Source organism: Oryx dammah, unplaced genomic scaffold (assembly GCF_014754425.2).
Source record: "Oryx dammah isolate SB20612 unplaced genomic scaffold, SCBI_Odam_1.1 HiC_scaffold_11163, whole genome shotgun sequence".
In the NCBI taxonomy this organism is placed as follows: Eukaryota; Metazoa; Chordata; class Mammalia; order Artiodactyla; family Bovidae; genus Oryx; species Oryx dammah.
The window spans coordinates 470,805-485,193 of NW_024080556.1; the positions used below are offsets into that span (position 1 = coordinate 470,805).

General features: G+C 34.2%; 1 protein-coding gene across 1 annotated transcript in view; it reads left to right on the forward strand.

Moving 5' to 3' along the window:
* The window catches only part of LOC120860698 (zinc finger protein ZFPM2), a 523,309-nt gene that overhangs the window by 101,976 nt on the left and 406,944 nt on the right, over positions 1–14,389 (forward strand). The window contains exon 2 of the mRNA XM_040236456.1: positions 2,829–2,987. Coding sequence (XP_040092390.1) covers positions 2,829–2,987 — 159 coding nt within the window. The remainder of the gene's footprint in view (positions 1–2,828; positions 2,988–14,389) is intronic.

Here is a 14,389-nt window from a genome sequence, read left to right on the forward strand (position 1 = left end):
CATTGGTTACTAAATCACCTTTTTTTTACCTGTTATAAATATTGACAGTGAGATCTCATGTATTTTGAGCAGTGAACTCAGAAATTTCTTTTTACCTTTCATTTGGATTTTTGTAATTTGTTTTTGACAATAAGTGCTTCTTTTCAATTACATGCTTTGAATTGCAAATAGATAGACAACATAAAATAAAACAGCCCCTGGAATATAGAACACTATACTGTCATTTAAGATCTTACCATAGTCATTGATAAATAAAAGTTATATATGATGTGGAAGCCTTTTTGACATATGTGTATATATATGAATGGCTTGGTTAGACACTTATTGAGCCTATGTCAATGTTTTTCCAAAATTGCATATGAGATTTTCCATTCATTTTTTAATAAAGTGATTAAATTTTAATTTAATGTATACTATAGGAGCCAAATTGTTAAGTCCTGGACGATTTTAAATAATTGTTCCAGTACATATTATCTTCAATAAAGACTTTTTTATGAATGTTAGAAAGTTTGCTCACATTTTATTTTTAAAAAACAATGTATTTTAGTATTAATTTTATTCTAGTAATGTGCATGCACTTTCTTTATAATATTTAGGCTTCTGTAACTGAAGAGCATACACAAGTAAAAAAGACATTCAGTAAAATTTATATGAATTATTTAAAAGATTTATTTTACAATTAGAGATTTATTTTTTGTTAACCAAACCCAAGAGCATGTATTCCAAAAGAAGTCTAGATTGTCTTGTCTGTTACATGATATAAACTGATATTAAGGCAGTTTCCTTTATAGATTGACTTGGTAAGGATATAAATTATGCAAATAATTAAATATTCATAATCAATTATTTTATTTTTGGTAATGTCTGTAAAAAAGACTTTCCTGGTTATTTTTGCTGGGAGGGTTTAAATTTTGGTTGATTTTTGGTAATCTGAGAAGAGCAGTAAGAGGTTTCTCAATTTTAAGACTAGATCTTTAAACATCTAAAAATAAAGTTATGTTAGTAGACATGAGCAATTTCTGAAGGATTCTGTGTTTACGAGTAACCTGGTTTATAGGTTTACTTATGAAAGAATGCATTTATAATTACAAAAGAATGGTTTGCATAGTAGTGCGGTATAAAAGGTATTTTAAAATAAAATAGAGTTTTCACGTCAACTTTTTCACATATTAGCTTGTAGCCTTATTCTGGTTAACTAACCTCCTGACCTTTACTTTCCAGATTTACCAAAAGAAAGAATAATAATTCCCATACGTACCTCACTGGGTTATTTTAAAGATCACATATGAAAGTACTTTGAAAGTCCTATATGAGATACAAAAAATGAAACGGTTTAGGTGTCTTATTTTGACCAAACTTGTTATTAAAACTAAGTATCTTGAAAAAATAAAAACATGGGAAATATTCTATTTTATTCCTTGTTAGACTTGCAGTTAATAATTCAAATTATTCAAATAACTGTTTTAGTGATTGTAATATTTTACCTTATTACTATTTTATATATTCCTTGCATGTCTTAGTACTTGACATAATTGTTAAAAGGTGAAAGATTATATATTACATGAAATAATGAACAAGAGATAAAAACTAATATGAGATCCATGGCTTTTGAATGCAACTGAGCACACATGGTTTTTTTTTAACTCTCCACCTAGAATTAAAAAAGAAAAAGCACATTACCAGAGTGTTTGGAATTAGTGCATCCTTTCTTCCTTAACATTTGTTATTTTGGAGAAAAGAAGAAAAAATAAATTTGAGAAGGGACAAAGAAACTCTGTAATAATTTTTTTTTTTGGCTTGAACGTACCTTAAATTTAAATCCACATTTCCAAGAAGAGAAAGAGACTGCCTAAGCCTTTTAAGTATTTAGCCTGTCTGATGAGACTGCTGACATGAGTGACAATTAGTACAAATTACCATAATTGTGTTCTTTGGATGAAATGCCACAGTGCTTCTTTAGGAGCAAATGCAGGCTTCCACTTAGTAAAATGAGTCGGATACTTTGATTCTTCTGGGCAGTCAGAAATTCACAATCGGCCACGTGGTATTTCCATGTCATCCACTTCAGCTCCATCTCAACAACTACAGCTCACCCTTTCCTTTCAATAAAATAGGCCCATTAATGTAATGCACCTGACTCTCATTCACTCTAAGGAAGTTGTATTTTTATTACAGAAAAAGTATCACATAAATACAAATTACATTTTTTTCATTAGAAAACTACTTTTCATTTCAGAAAAAATTCAATTAATTATGAATAGGGTTATGCTTTCATCAGGGAGAGAAATATGTAATTTTTTCTTCAAGCTTCAAACACATATAATGAAATCTTTTCTCAGAATCCACTCTTAAGATGGATTTTTAAAAGTATTGACTTAATAAAATCTCAGTTCAATTAAAATGCATTCAGTTACTTTAAATCTTTATTCAAATCTCAGGTAAAATTGTACAACAGTGTAAAAGAGACTTGTACTCTTTACCAGGCAGTTAATTCTAACAAATGAACATAAAGTGCACAGTTTTGCTCTTCAGGAGAGAATAAAAGAATAAGCTTTGGGCTTCAAGTTGGAGGTGGGGAAGGATGGGAGATGGAGGTTGCTTTCTATTTCGTAATTTCAGGAACAGGTTTCTTTCCACTTGTTACATTGCTTAGTAACTTGTTAACGTGGATGTGGTATTATCTTGTCTGGGTGCCCTTGGTACTACTTGTCCTTTCGTAGAATACCTTATCCTCCTTCACCACCTGAATCAAAAAGACCCGGTTTAAGGATTTTATTTCACGCTCTTCTTCAGATGTTTTTGGTACAGTGTCCCTCTTCTTTTTCAAGGGCCACTAGAAGATGCCATTGAAGAGGAAGAAGAAGAATGTCCATCAGAGGAAACAGACATTATCTCAAAGGGGGACTTTCCACTGGAGGAAAGCTTTTCCACAGAATTTGGGCCTGAAAATCTGAGTTGTGAAGAGGTGGAATACTTTTGCAACAAAGGTAATCATTAATGGCTGGGCGTGATATGTGAGTTCATTTACTCAGATGTGTAGTTGAAAACTGCCCTGGAGGAAGAGTGTTCATCTGAAAATGTGTACAGGATTTTTAAAATGCAATATTATTTTGAAAGATAAAAGAATTTTATAACTCATAAGTCATATTGTGTATTTAAATACATAGTCTCATATTGATTGGCCAGTTGACTGAATATTTTCATGTTGCTTGGACAGTTGACTATAATATATTTAGTGTTCATCATTTATCCCTTCAACAAATATTGTTGAACGTCAGTTGTTTACAAGGCACTGAATTCATCATGGAGGGTAAGCAGGGAATGGGCCAGAGTCCCTATACAAGGTTTGAGCTCACTCCTTTTGAACACTGAATGCCTTAAGTGTTTGACATTGACTTTCAACATTGAGGATGGTGCTCTTTTTAGATACTGACAAATAAGAAAATACACACTCTTTCTCTCTTCTAAATATTCTTTTGATACACTATCATTGTAACAGAGGAAGAATCTGAGACTCTGTATCTCAACCTATTTCCAACCTGTCTTGACTTGGAGCCAAGTGGCCCTGCCAGTAATTATGTCCTCATTGGTCATGTACACTCATTATTTAACTTGCTTTTCCAAAACTGAGTTTAAGGGTTCTTATGATTCTTTTTAATTTTTTGATTGATTGTTTTACCTCTGCAAGTGAGATGGATCTTCTGTTACCTCCTGCACCAATGTATAATTTCACAAGTGTTCAGGTTGCTTCTTTGGTTTTAGAATAGCTACTTTTATTGATTTTACCATGGTTGTTTCCCATAGGGCATGACTGAGAGTGTATGTCTATCTCTGTATGTCTGTTTATGCTTCTGTAAGCAATATTTTTTTTTTGTTTTAGGCAGACAGAGAAACTATGGAAAGTGAGTTTTTACATGTTTGTGTGAATTTGATGATCAGAATTGATAGTCTAAAATCAAGAATGCTGATATATCATCCTCCCAAACTGCTAATATACATGTCTCAGCAGCCAACTATTTATATTTGATACTTATCATTAAAACCTCAGTATAACTTTCTCTTAATTCTGGCATGTTAGAAATAAAAGAAGTGAGCCATTTCCATCCCTGTGGTCCTAGAGCTCAATACCCTAAAACTGTGGAGATGGAGTGACAGCACCAGCACTTGGTTTCACTGAAGTTCAGAAAACCTCTTTGACCATTAACTCCTGGAGACCTCAAGATGACTTTGTTACCTGGTCCTTGACCCCCACATCAGAGACTTTTAGTTGAAAACAAGAACAGTAGGGACAGAATAGACCTTTCTTAATATTCACTTAGATTTCAGGCTAAATTAATATTTTCCCTGTTAGGACCATTTCTTGATGCTGCATAACCAGAACAATACCTGGTAGAGCTAGATAGAGAGGAAGAGTTTTAAAATATGTTTGAAGGCATCCCATTTTCCATCTTGATCAGGAAATATACTCTTTGGTGCACTGTAGAGTACCTACCTTACGTTGCAGGACTGCAATAAAGGAAGGAACCAATGGCTATTAAGTATCATTTATTCTTCTTACTCTTGTCCTTAAAGACTTAGTGTATGGACTCAAGACTTTTGTCAGTTTATTAATCCAGGGAGAGCAGTAATAATAATTATTAGACATTGTTTACATTTGGTAATAATCATTGGTGATGGCCTGTGTTTAATGAAAGAATTTATTGGGGTGGCAAAAGAAGTTTGTTCAGGTTTTTCTGTAAGATGTTACAGAAAACCCGAATGAACTTCTTTGCTCAACCTAATAGAACTTCAAGTTTTAAGTTAGTAATTTCTTGGAAGAAAATGGACTAAAGTGAAGTCACTCAGTTGTGTCCAGCTCTTGCAACCTCATGGACTGTAGCCTACCAGGCTCCTCTGTCCATGGAATTTTCCAGACAAGAGTACTGGAATGGGTTGCCATTTCCTTCTCCAGGGGATCTTCCTGACCTAGGGGTCGAACCCAGGTCTCCTGCATTGCAGGCAGACGCTTTACCATCTGAGCCACCAGGGAAGTCCTAAATGGACTTATAGCAGATGCTTATTATAGGATTACATAATTATAGTCTCAGAATAATAACTTCCATCTATACTAAACAGAGTCTTAATGAAAAATAATGATAGGCCTTGAGGGACTAAAAAAAAAAAACTGAATTACAATTCTTAAGAACATTGTTTAATAAACATTATTAACTGTTCGATAAATAATTGGAAAGTTGACAAATATAGCAAAGTAACATTTAATATATAATGTAGGTAACATGGGGCTTCCCAGGTGGTGCTAGTGGTAAAGAACCTGCCTACAAGGCAGGAGACAAAAGAGATGCAGGTTTGATCCCTGGGTTTCGAAGATCCCCTGGAGTGGGGCATGGCAACCGACTCCAGTCTTCTTGCCTGGAGAATCCCCATGGACAGAGGAGCTTGGTGGGTTACAGTCCAAAGGTCACAAAGAGTCGGACATGATTGAAATGACCTAGCACACACATGCACACATAGGTAATATATTAAAAATATATAATTAATATATATTATACAAATAATTCTTTGTTTAATTTGAAGCTAGATAATAATGCTAGGTGGGAATAAGAATTCTAATTTTGACATAATATTTTTTAGGATAAATACTGCTTTACTGTTTCAAACCACTGTTGCTTTATTTAATAGGAAATGAATTTCATTATTTTACTCTCATAAGTTGTGAGACCAGGGAATTCCCACTGAAGCAGTAAGAACTGGTGTGAAAGAGAGACAACTCTTTGATATGAATTGCATCCCCTTGAGGTCATCCTGGGATTCCATTCATTTTTCATTTAAGTTGATTAACTGTAATAGGAAAAAAAATTTTTCTCTCTGGAAAATTAGAATCTAATCTTTCTGCAGAAATTTACATATTAGTCTCAGTGACACATAATTATGTGTTATTGCCTGTTGCAGGGAAGAAGACAGATAGGTTTAAAAGAGTATATGTATTTAAATGGTTAATGATACCAGTGTCAGGATTGAAGAAGCATGTGAGAATTGTTATTCTGATGAAAACTATTTTTAAGTTGGGATCATTGATGAAACATTCTTTTGCATATATTCTAAATGATTCGTGACAACTTAAACATTGTAAATATGTGTGAGAAAATGAACTGGATTATTTTGAAAGTTTCTTTGTCTAAAAATCTAGTCAAAATCACAATCTAGCAATGACATAGTTGCTTTACTGGGTTCCAGAGATAATCTTATCAAATAGGATAGGAATTTAAAAACTAAGATCACAAAAACATGGCTGGAGTATCTTGTTTTCCAAAGAAGGTATTTTGGCATATTGTCAGAGAAGAGTATTGAGATGTTCATATAGTTACAATACATCTTCATTTATATTTTAGCAACTATCTTTTGTATAAAAGCAATCTATTGTATTGTAACTTTTCTTTTTTAGAAAAGAAGAAAAATTTCGACTTTCTGGAGACATAGCTTATCATGGGTAAAAGTTGCTGTTTCCTTTTGAAATTGAACCTCTACATTATACAGGATGTTTTCAGTGTTTAGAATAGTTATTTACTTATTATTGTGGCATTTTCCTCTGTTCCACATGAGTATTATCTATTCTCTTCTTGTCAAAGGGAAGACTTTTTTTTTTTTTACAAAAGTCTCAAAGTGTCTATTAATGTTAGTAAAGTTCCTAGTTATAAAATGTGATTAAACGTGATCCAAATCACTCTTATAATGTAATATTCCACGTAAATGTAAAACAAGTTGGTCAGACTTTTGTCATCTTTAAATGTGTAGAGTTTTTAATCACATGAATCTAAAGCCTAAATATTTACAATTAAAATGGAAAAGATCACTTTAATAAAACCTTGTTATAGTCATAGGGGGCCTAACATTTGAATCTGACAATTCTATTGATTCCTTTTTCACTTTTTACTTTAGGTTAGCTGCATATTTCATGTTTTTTGTTTTTCATCTTCGAAATGAATCAAATGAACTATGTTTATAAAAAGATGCTATTTCAAAGTTGCTTTGATCCTTTTAGATTTTAAGAAATTTAGCAAAGTGTAAAGCACTGCTTTCAATGTGCATCATCCTCTGTGGAGCAGTGAGTTTAGATCATTTGGCATCTTGCCTTACCGTATCTCAGAGAGGAAGGAAACAAGCAAGAATTATTTCCTTGAATTTACAGATGACGAAGACATCAAGGCTGGGTCCATAAGTGCTGCACATTTCCTGTGGTACTGAAGTATTTGCTTCAGTGCCTTTTTTTCTGCCTTTGTTCTGGCTTATAGAATAAACATGGAAGAACATCAGTGTTGGTTTAGAGCTAAGCAAACTAGTATAAATTGAAATATAGGTGGTCTGGAAAGCAACCTGGGGAGTTATGTCACTGCTGGCAGGTGGGGACTCATATATATTAGCAATTGTTGGATCAACTCAGAGACAGTAAGTTTTATTATGGAGGTGATATTAAAGCAGCTCTAAAACTGGCTTACTGTTATTAATTATTTGGAAGATGGTTTCCTCACTGAAATATTCAAGTTTGTTAATGACTGAAGTAGATAAACCTGTCTTGGGATACATTCCAGGAGGATGTCACATGGTACGTGAACAGGCAGAAAATTGCTAGGCCAGTATCTTTAGGCTGTTAGAAAATAATGCTGTCAACAAGCAAGCAACCAACCAACCACAAACCTCTGAAGAAACTATGTATTAGTGAACTTTGAGAAAGTTAACCAAGTTAACAAACCGGTCTCTGATGACATCATCTCTGAACAAAGTCTGAAAGGGAAAAATAATGTCATTAAAGTTGATTTTGAAAGAAAAGCGAGCCTTTCTTATAGTCCTCCTATCTAGATACAGAGGATGATCAGAGAGATCACTGGGTGCAGTGTTTTACTTATAGATGAATTAGTGTTGGAGCTCTTCAGTCTGGAAGAATTAGGGTTGAAAAAAGGGAGCATAATGGAAATCCATAAAATAAGAAAACAGACACAGTGTAACAACGGGTATTCTCACCACATTCAAAAACATTTGACTCAGGTAATGTGCAGAAAGTAAAGGTTGTCTTTCTATATTTAAAAAGCTTTAGAATAGCAAAATGCAAAAATATTAAAGAAAACAGAATAAAGCCTGAGTTACTCAAACTTGGATTTAGCTCTGGCCCCAGAAGTAATTAATACCAAAGCAAAAACAAACATAAACAGATAATTAGGTTGGCAGAAGCTTCCAGTTCAGTTCCATAGATTGAATTCAATACAACTCAACTTATATGTTGCTGCTGCTGCTAAGTCGCTCCAGTCGTGTCCGACTCTGTGTGACCCCACAGACGGCAGCCCACCAGGCTCCGCTGTCCCTGGGATTCTCCAGGCAAGAATACTGGAGTGGGTTGCCATTTCCTTCTCTGTTAGGCATCTGCTATGTGTTGGACCCCTTTCTTGGTTCTGGGGATGCAACAATAGACAAAAGTCCGTCCCCACTCTTGAGAGACAGACAACAATCAAACTCACATTGTATAATATAATGGGTGATGCTGAAGATCATGAAGAAAAACAGCACAGGTGGAGATGAGAAAATGCCGTTGTGGGTGGGGTGTGTGTGTGTGTGCTGCACACTGCCTTATACAGAGTGATGGTAGGATAGGTGAACTTTGAGTGGAGACCTGAGGGAAGGGAGTGAGCTTCTGGTACTCCAGGATCAAACTGACTGTACCTGTGAGGCTAGTGTTGCAGGAAGCCAGAGGAGGACAGCAGAGAGCTGAGGGGAAATAGGAGAGGTATGGCCGTTCCTGTGGAATTGACATCCTAGGAATCTCTGGGCTTCTTGTTGCTGTGGAAGGCTTGGGTAAGCCGCAGAGGAGAGCTGAGATATAACTGAGAGAAAGCCATGATGATGACTTCTCTCTACCTAGAGAAGAAAGGGCTGCAGAGAGTACAAGTGAAAGCAGGAAATGGAAGCAAGAAAATCAGGGAAGCTGTCAGGAAATACAAATAACTCCAACTGGAACCATCCCTTTAGCCACAGTCTTGATGAGACTCCATCTGTAGCTCGTTAATGCAGTTTCCGGAAGAACAGTTTAGGGGTGTCTGAGGCTAATGAGTCTCTTTGCTCCCTTCCACAACACCAGAGCTGAGTATATGTTCTCTATAAATTTTCACATCCTTGACTCAGAAAGATAGAGCAGGACACATAAAAATCAGAATAATTTCATCACTGTACTTAACTATTTCTGCCAATGTTTCCAGACTCATGGGAATGTTCCTTTCCCCCAACTCTTGCCTTTCTTTCCATGGTTTGAGTCACTTTGTAGCTTTGTTCAAAACTTAAGAATGGAGGAAAAGCCATATTTCTCTTTGGACTGTGATCAGTTAAAGCCTGTATTATTGGCGTTTGTCATCCCTCACCCCCATGTCAAGGTAAAGTAACAAAAAAATTATCTTAGATTCTTAATACTAGAAGAAGAAGAAGAGCAAAAGCGCAGTTTCATAAAGATTTGGTTAGAGGGGTAGTAATTGCTTGTTTTTCACTTGATTCAGTCAAACATTCAGGCCATTTTGTTTCCTGTTTTCTTTTTTACTTTTCATTTTGTTATTATTTTAGTTCAGAAAGTCTGTTTACATACAGTTCATAAATGCTTTTCAGTCAGTTTGGTTTCTTTCTTCCTCATTTGTGCCTTTAATGACATGTTTTTGCCTCTGATGCTTGGGCAACTGGCATCGGAATCTGCAAAAGGCAGCTCTACCATAATCACTTTGAGTTCAGTCAGGAAGGAGATCTTTACAGGCAACTTTGTTCCTTTTTTCTTAACAGGATTAAGAAGCTGAGCTTTTTAAATTCTTGCATATAACATTGACATTTCCAGGGTGTGTTTGGACCAGGGAGTTCAAAGAGAAGGAATAAAAAAGAAAAGCCAATATGACTTTGTTTTTTACCTTGCTGGAGGAGCTGTTTGTGCAAATCGCCTATAAGCTTATTGACCTGAATCTTTGACTCCTTGTTTTCTCTGGATTTGGCTGGAGTGGAGACACTGATGGAGCCCTGATAGAGCTGATTGAACAGCCCCCAGCTTTGCTTGGCACAGACCTCCTTTCCCTTCTCCTCCACTTCCCCCTCCCTCCACATGACATTATTGTTCCTTGGCAAGCCCTCTGTTTTTCTGGATCTAGTACTCCTTTTTAAAAAATTTATTTTAAAATCATTGAATTTTTCTTGCATAACTCATCCAACAATGCAAAATGGAAAGTAATTTTTTTTTTTTTAGGATATAGAAATAGAGGCTACTTGTATTTTCATCTCGTAAGATTGGAAAAAGGAAGAAATACCTTATGACATTGTGGTATCACTCTTCTGGCCATATTAAAATCCCAAAACATATTTTTTATTTGGAATCAGTTTGATTTTTTCCTTAAGCCACAATTATTGGAAAAAAAAAATGAAGGAACATTTGAAGGCAATTTGTGCTTTCAAGGGAGTTAGCATTTTCTCATTTTTTGGGAACCAGAGGGTGTTCAAACTTTGTTCATGGCTTAGTATTTTATTTGTAAGAATCAAATCAAACTTTATCTGTTTACCTCATCTTTGATCCCAGATATATCATTATGAAAACTTCAACAAAATTAACATGATTGATTTTACACAATGTTGAAATGAGTCATGATGATATCATTTATATGAATTTTGTATGATAATATGTGCTATGTTTTTTCATGTGATAAAATAAATTCATTGTTTTTTCTGTAAGCAAACCATTAACAGATCTCCATTGTGCAATCTACTAAAGGCATTTTTTAGATATAGTGAAACTTGATAAACATATAATTACATAATTATAATTTATGAAACAATTTCATGTTGTAATATAGCATATTTTATTCTGCTTCTACCTGACTATATAAGATATTTAAGAGATAGATATATGCCTGTTTTGTTTATATCTTTATTTTATATCAATATCATTATTGTTAATAATAAAAACTGATATCAATATAAAACCGTATGTAATCATTTAAAGATGTTGCCTTTTTGATTTTGTTTCTGCAAGTGAAAGACTGTAAAACAGTGTAAGTTTGTTGTTTTCCCTACAATGTTGAAACTCAGAAGAAAAGATAGAATTTATTTAATCTATTATTTTATATATGTAAAACTAGGCATCTGCATATTAGAAGACATCTGAATTATTGATTGACTTTTTCCTTTTATTTAAATATTAAATTAATCACTGATTTTAGCTGAATACTATTAAGGAAAACTGTATATTTTAAGCTCTTTTATTGCTGTATTTTCTCAGTGATATTCTGGGTAGAATGAAGAGCCAGTGTTTCTTGAAGGAAGTAGATTTGTTCAAGTAGTAATTATATAAACAGTTATTCTAAATTTAAAAAGTATTTTTCAATTTTGTTTTGCTCAAATTAAAAAAAATATAAAACAATGCATGCAGATCTGTACTAGTGTGCCAATCATTCACATCTACTAACTTGATTTATTTTTCTATTCAAAGAAAATTACAAGTACGAATAGAATTAGGGAAGCCTGAGAAGCTAATTTATTTTAATCATATGGAATTAACATGGTTGACAACCTTGAATCCTACTGTTGGTCCCATAATAATTTGAGATAAAATGTTATCATTGTAGAGAAACTGATCTCTTGGAAATAGCCACGTCTTTTCTGCTTTCTTTTGCTAAACATCATAAATGATTTAAAAACATTTTCTTGGTACTCTGCACTAGCATTTTTTAGGTTTAAATCAAGGAAGATTTTCAGAGCTTTTAATCTTCTAATATAAAATTCATAGTTTCTTGTTAGTATGTAAAATTTCTCACAATGTTTTGATTATCATTTGAGAAGCAACAGGCAGTATTAAACCATTTGCCCTTCCATTGCCTGATGGGATAATCTTTACCTCTGGTAGTGCTAAATGTAGAATGTGGAAAGCTGCCGTATGATGAATTTAATTATAGTAATATAGTCAGTCACTTTTTTTGTTGTTCTTAAAAGGTCAAGTGAAAATAAGTGAATGTGTTATACCAGTGAAGCAAATACTGATAACGAATGCAGATTGCTGTTTCAGCTTCTTTTAGAAGTTCAATGAGATTCCAGAGATTGGCACTGAGTCTACATACCAATTATAATAATTATAATAATGGTAATAACAACTTCCATTTAGTGACTGCTAAAGTTAGGCATCTTCCATTTAGTGACTGGAAAGTTAGGCATCTTGCTGTATATATATTGTTTCTAATCAACTTACTGTCCTGCAGGGTGGATGTTGTTTTCACCTGCAACTTCCAAAGCTTCAGTAACTTGGCTAAAGTCACAAAATTACCAAAGGTTAGTACCAGATTCAAACCTAGGTATGGTAGTTATAGCGATAGAGAGCTAATTTTGTTTTCTAATGCCCATCATTATATAATCCTTATAGAAGGAGATGAGCACATCAGACGAAGCCTGGACATGTGAAGCGTTAAACTCACTTTTTCGAGGTATTTTTAACACTTATTAGACGTGATGTGTCAGTCAAGATAAGGGCATATGTAAATACAACAAACTTAAAAAGGGTAAATAAATACTTCAGGGGAGTTCTTGAAAGATTTCTATTCTTTTGGTCCTCCCTTAAAGATTCTGTCCATATAAACCAATTTGCAGTAAGTAGAGTTGGCATTTCAGTAAAATGAGAGGGCTATATTGAAAGCTCTTTAGACTCATTATATTAACTGGATGATTGTTACTCTGATTTGGTGGCATGAAATAAGCCACAATTTCTCATTGTTTGTTTCTTGTGAAGTTGTTTTCAGGTAATTCAAAAGACTGAGCACAAACCAAAATGTGTGTGCTTGGGCAGAAGTCAGTAATAAATAGCAATAATGTTTACAAATCCATCAAAACTATTTGAATAGGAATTTCAGCCCTGTAAAAATCTTTGCAAAGTGAACTCTTTAAAACAGTTTGACCTTAACATAAAATAAGGCCAAATAAAAAGCGGAGAGAGGAAGGAAGGAAGAGGAGAAGAGAGCATTGTTTGCAGGGAAAGCTCGGGCCACTGTGAAAACTTTTCACTTTTCTGAAGGAAATGCAGTGCAGCAGATGGTAAGAGTGGAAGTGAGATAAACACAGGAACTGGAAAAATAAGCAATACATTCTAACAGGTTCTGTATCAAAGATCTGGAGAAGTAGAAAGATTAGACAAGAAACTGTTCTGAAACTTGACAGTAGCTGTATCTTACCAAGTCTTAAACGCACATAGCAGAGATGGAAAGTGGAATTGCACAGACAGTAGGCTGTGATTATATTTTTCTGACAGTGAGAAGGGAAGGTCTCTTTAAGGATTATTTTTAAAGATAGAGATTTATCTAGGTGGAAATCTATAGTATAGATGTATAAAACACTTCACTTCTCGGCTACCTGTTTAACAATGGGATTTGATGCAGCCTTTGTTGTTGCTGTAGAATTAGCACAAGACTCTGTAGTTTGGGTCTTAGATAATCTTTTCTGTTTTTTTTTTTTTCCCAATTCTTTTTATGATCCAGGCTAGTTAACTAATACTGAAATCTATGTTACCTGTTTCTGGTTATGGAAGTGGTATGTGTAAGTGCCTGTAAGTGACCACATGTATACAGAGGCAGAAAGGGAAATATATAAAAGAATGTTTTTATTTCTTAAAGATGAAGTCATCTAGTAAAGGAAGGAAAATATATCGACAAGTGAGAAAAGGGAATATATGTATATAAAGAGTGGAGGAAATGTTAAGTTTGGGCTGATTAAGGAAGCATCATAGTCATTCTTAAGCTTCCTATGACATTGCACGTCATTCCAATATGGAAACTGATTCACCAGCAAGGATCTGCCTCATTTAAGCCTGTGTTCTGTGCTCCTGTATCTTGACCTAGTGACTGACAGTGAAAGAGAATACCAAAATACAGTAGCTCAACAAGAAATAGTTTTATAAAAATATAGTGTTACTGACAATAAGAAAACAGGCTAATATCCTAAGGGAAACCCAATTTTTATGAAAAAATGATGTTTTCTCTAGAATACTGTCAGTTTATGTTGGGGAACTTTTTAAGGTGTCCCCCGCCCCCTGCAATCAGATCATTAGTAAAAGGAATGGATTTTGACAGTTTATGTAAAATGCATACCTTATCTTCATATTTATTGCCAAAATATTAAATCTACTCATTCACCATTTAAATTTATTTATCAATTGTTTAGTTAGTTTGATGTGGTGTAACATAGCTTCAGAATTCCTCATTGCCTTCCAAGGCCCTGCACCTAATGTTGTAATTACAACTTTGCATTCTTCTTTTAAGGAGAGGCCTCTCCAATTGAATAAGCTTCAGGCCCCACAAGGCCTGCATCAACCTCTGTTAGTACTTTCAGTAAATATGGGTGATCT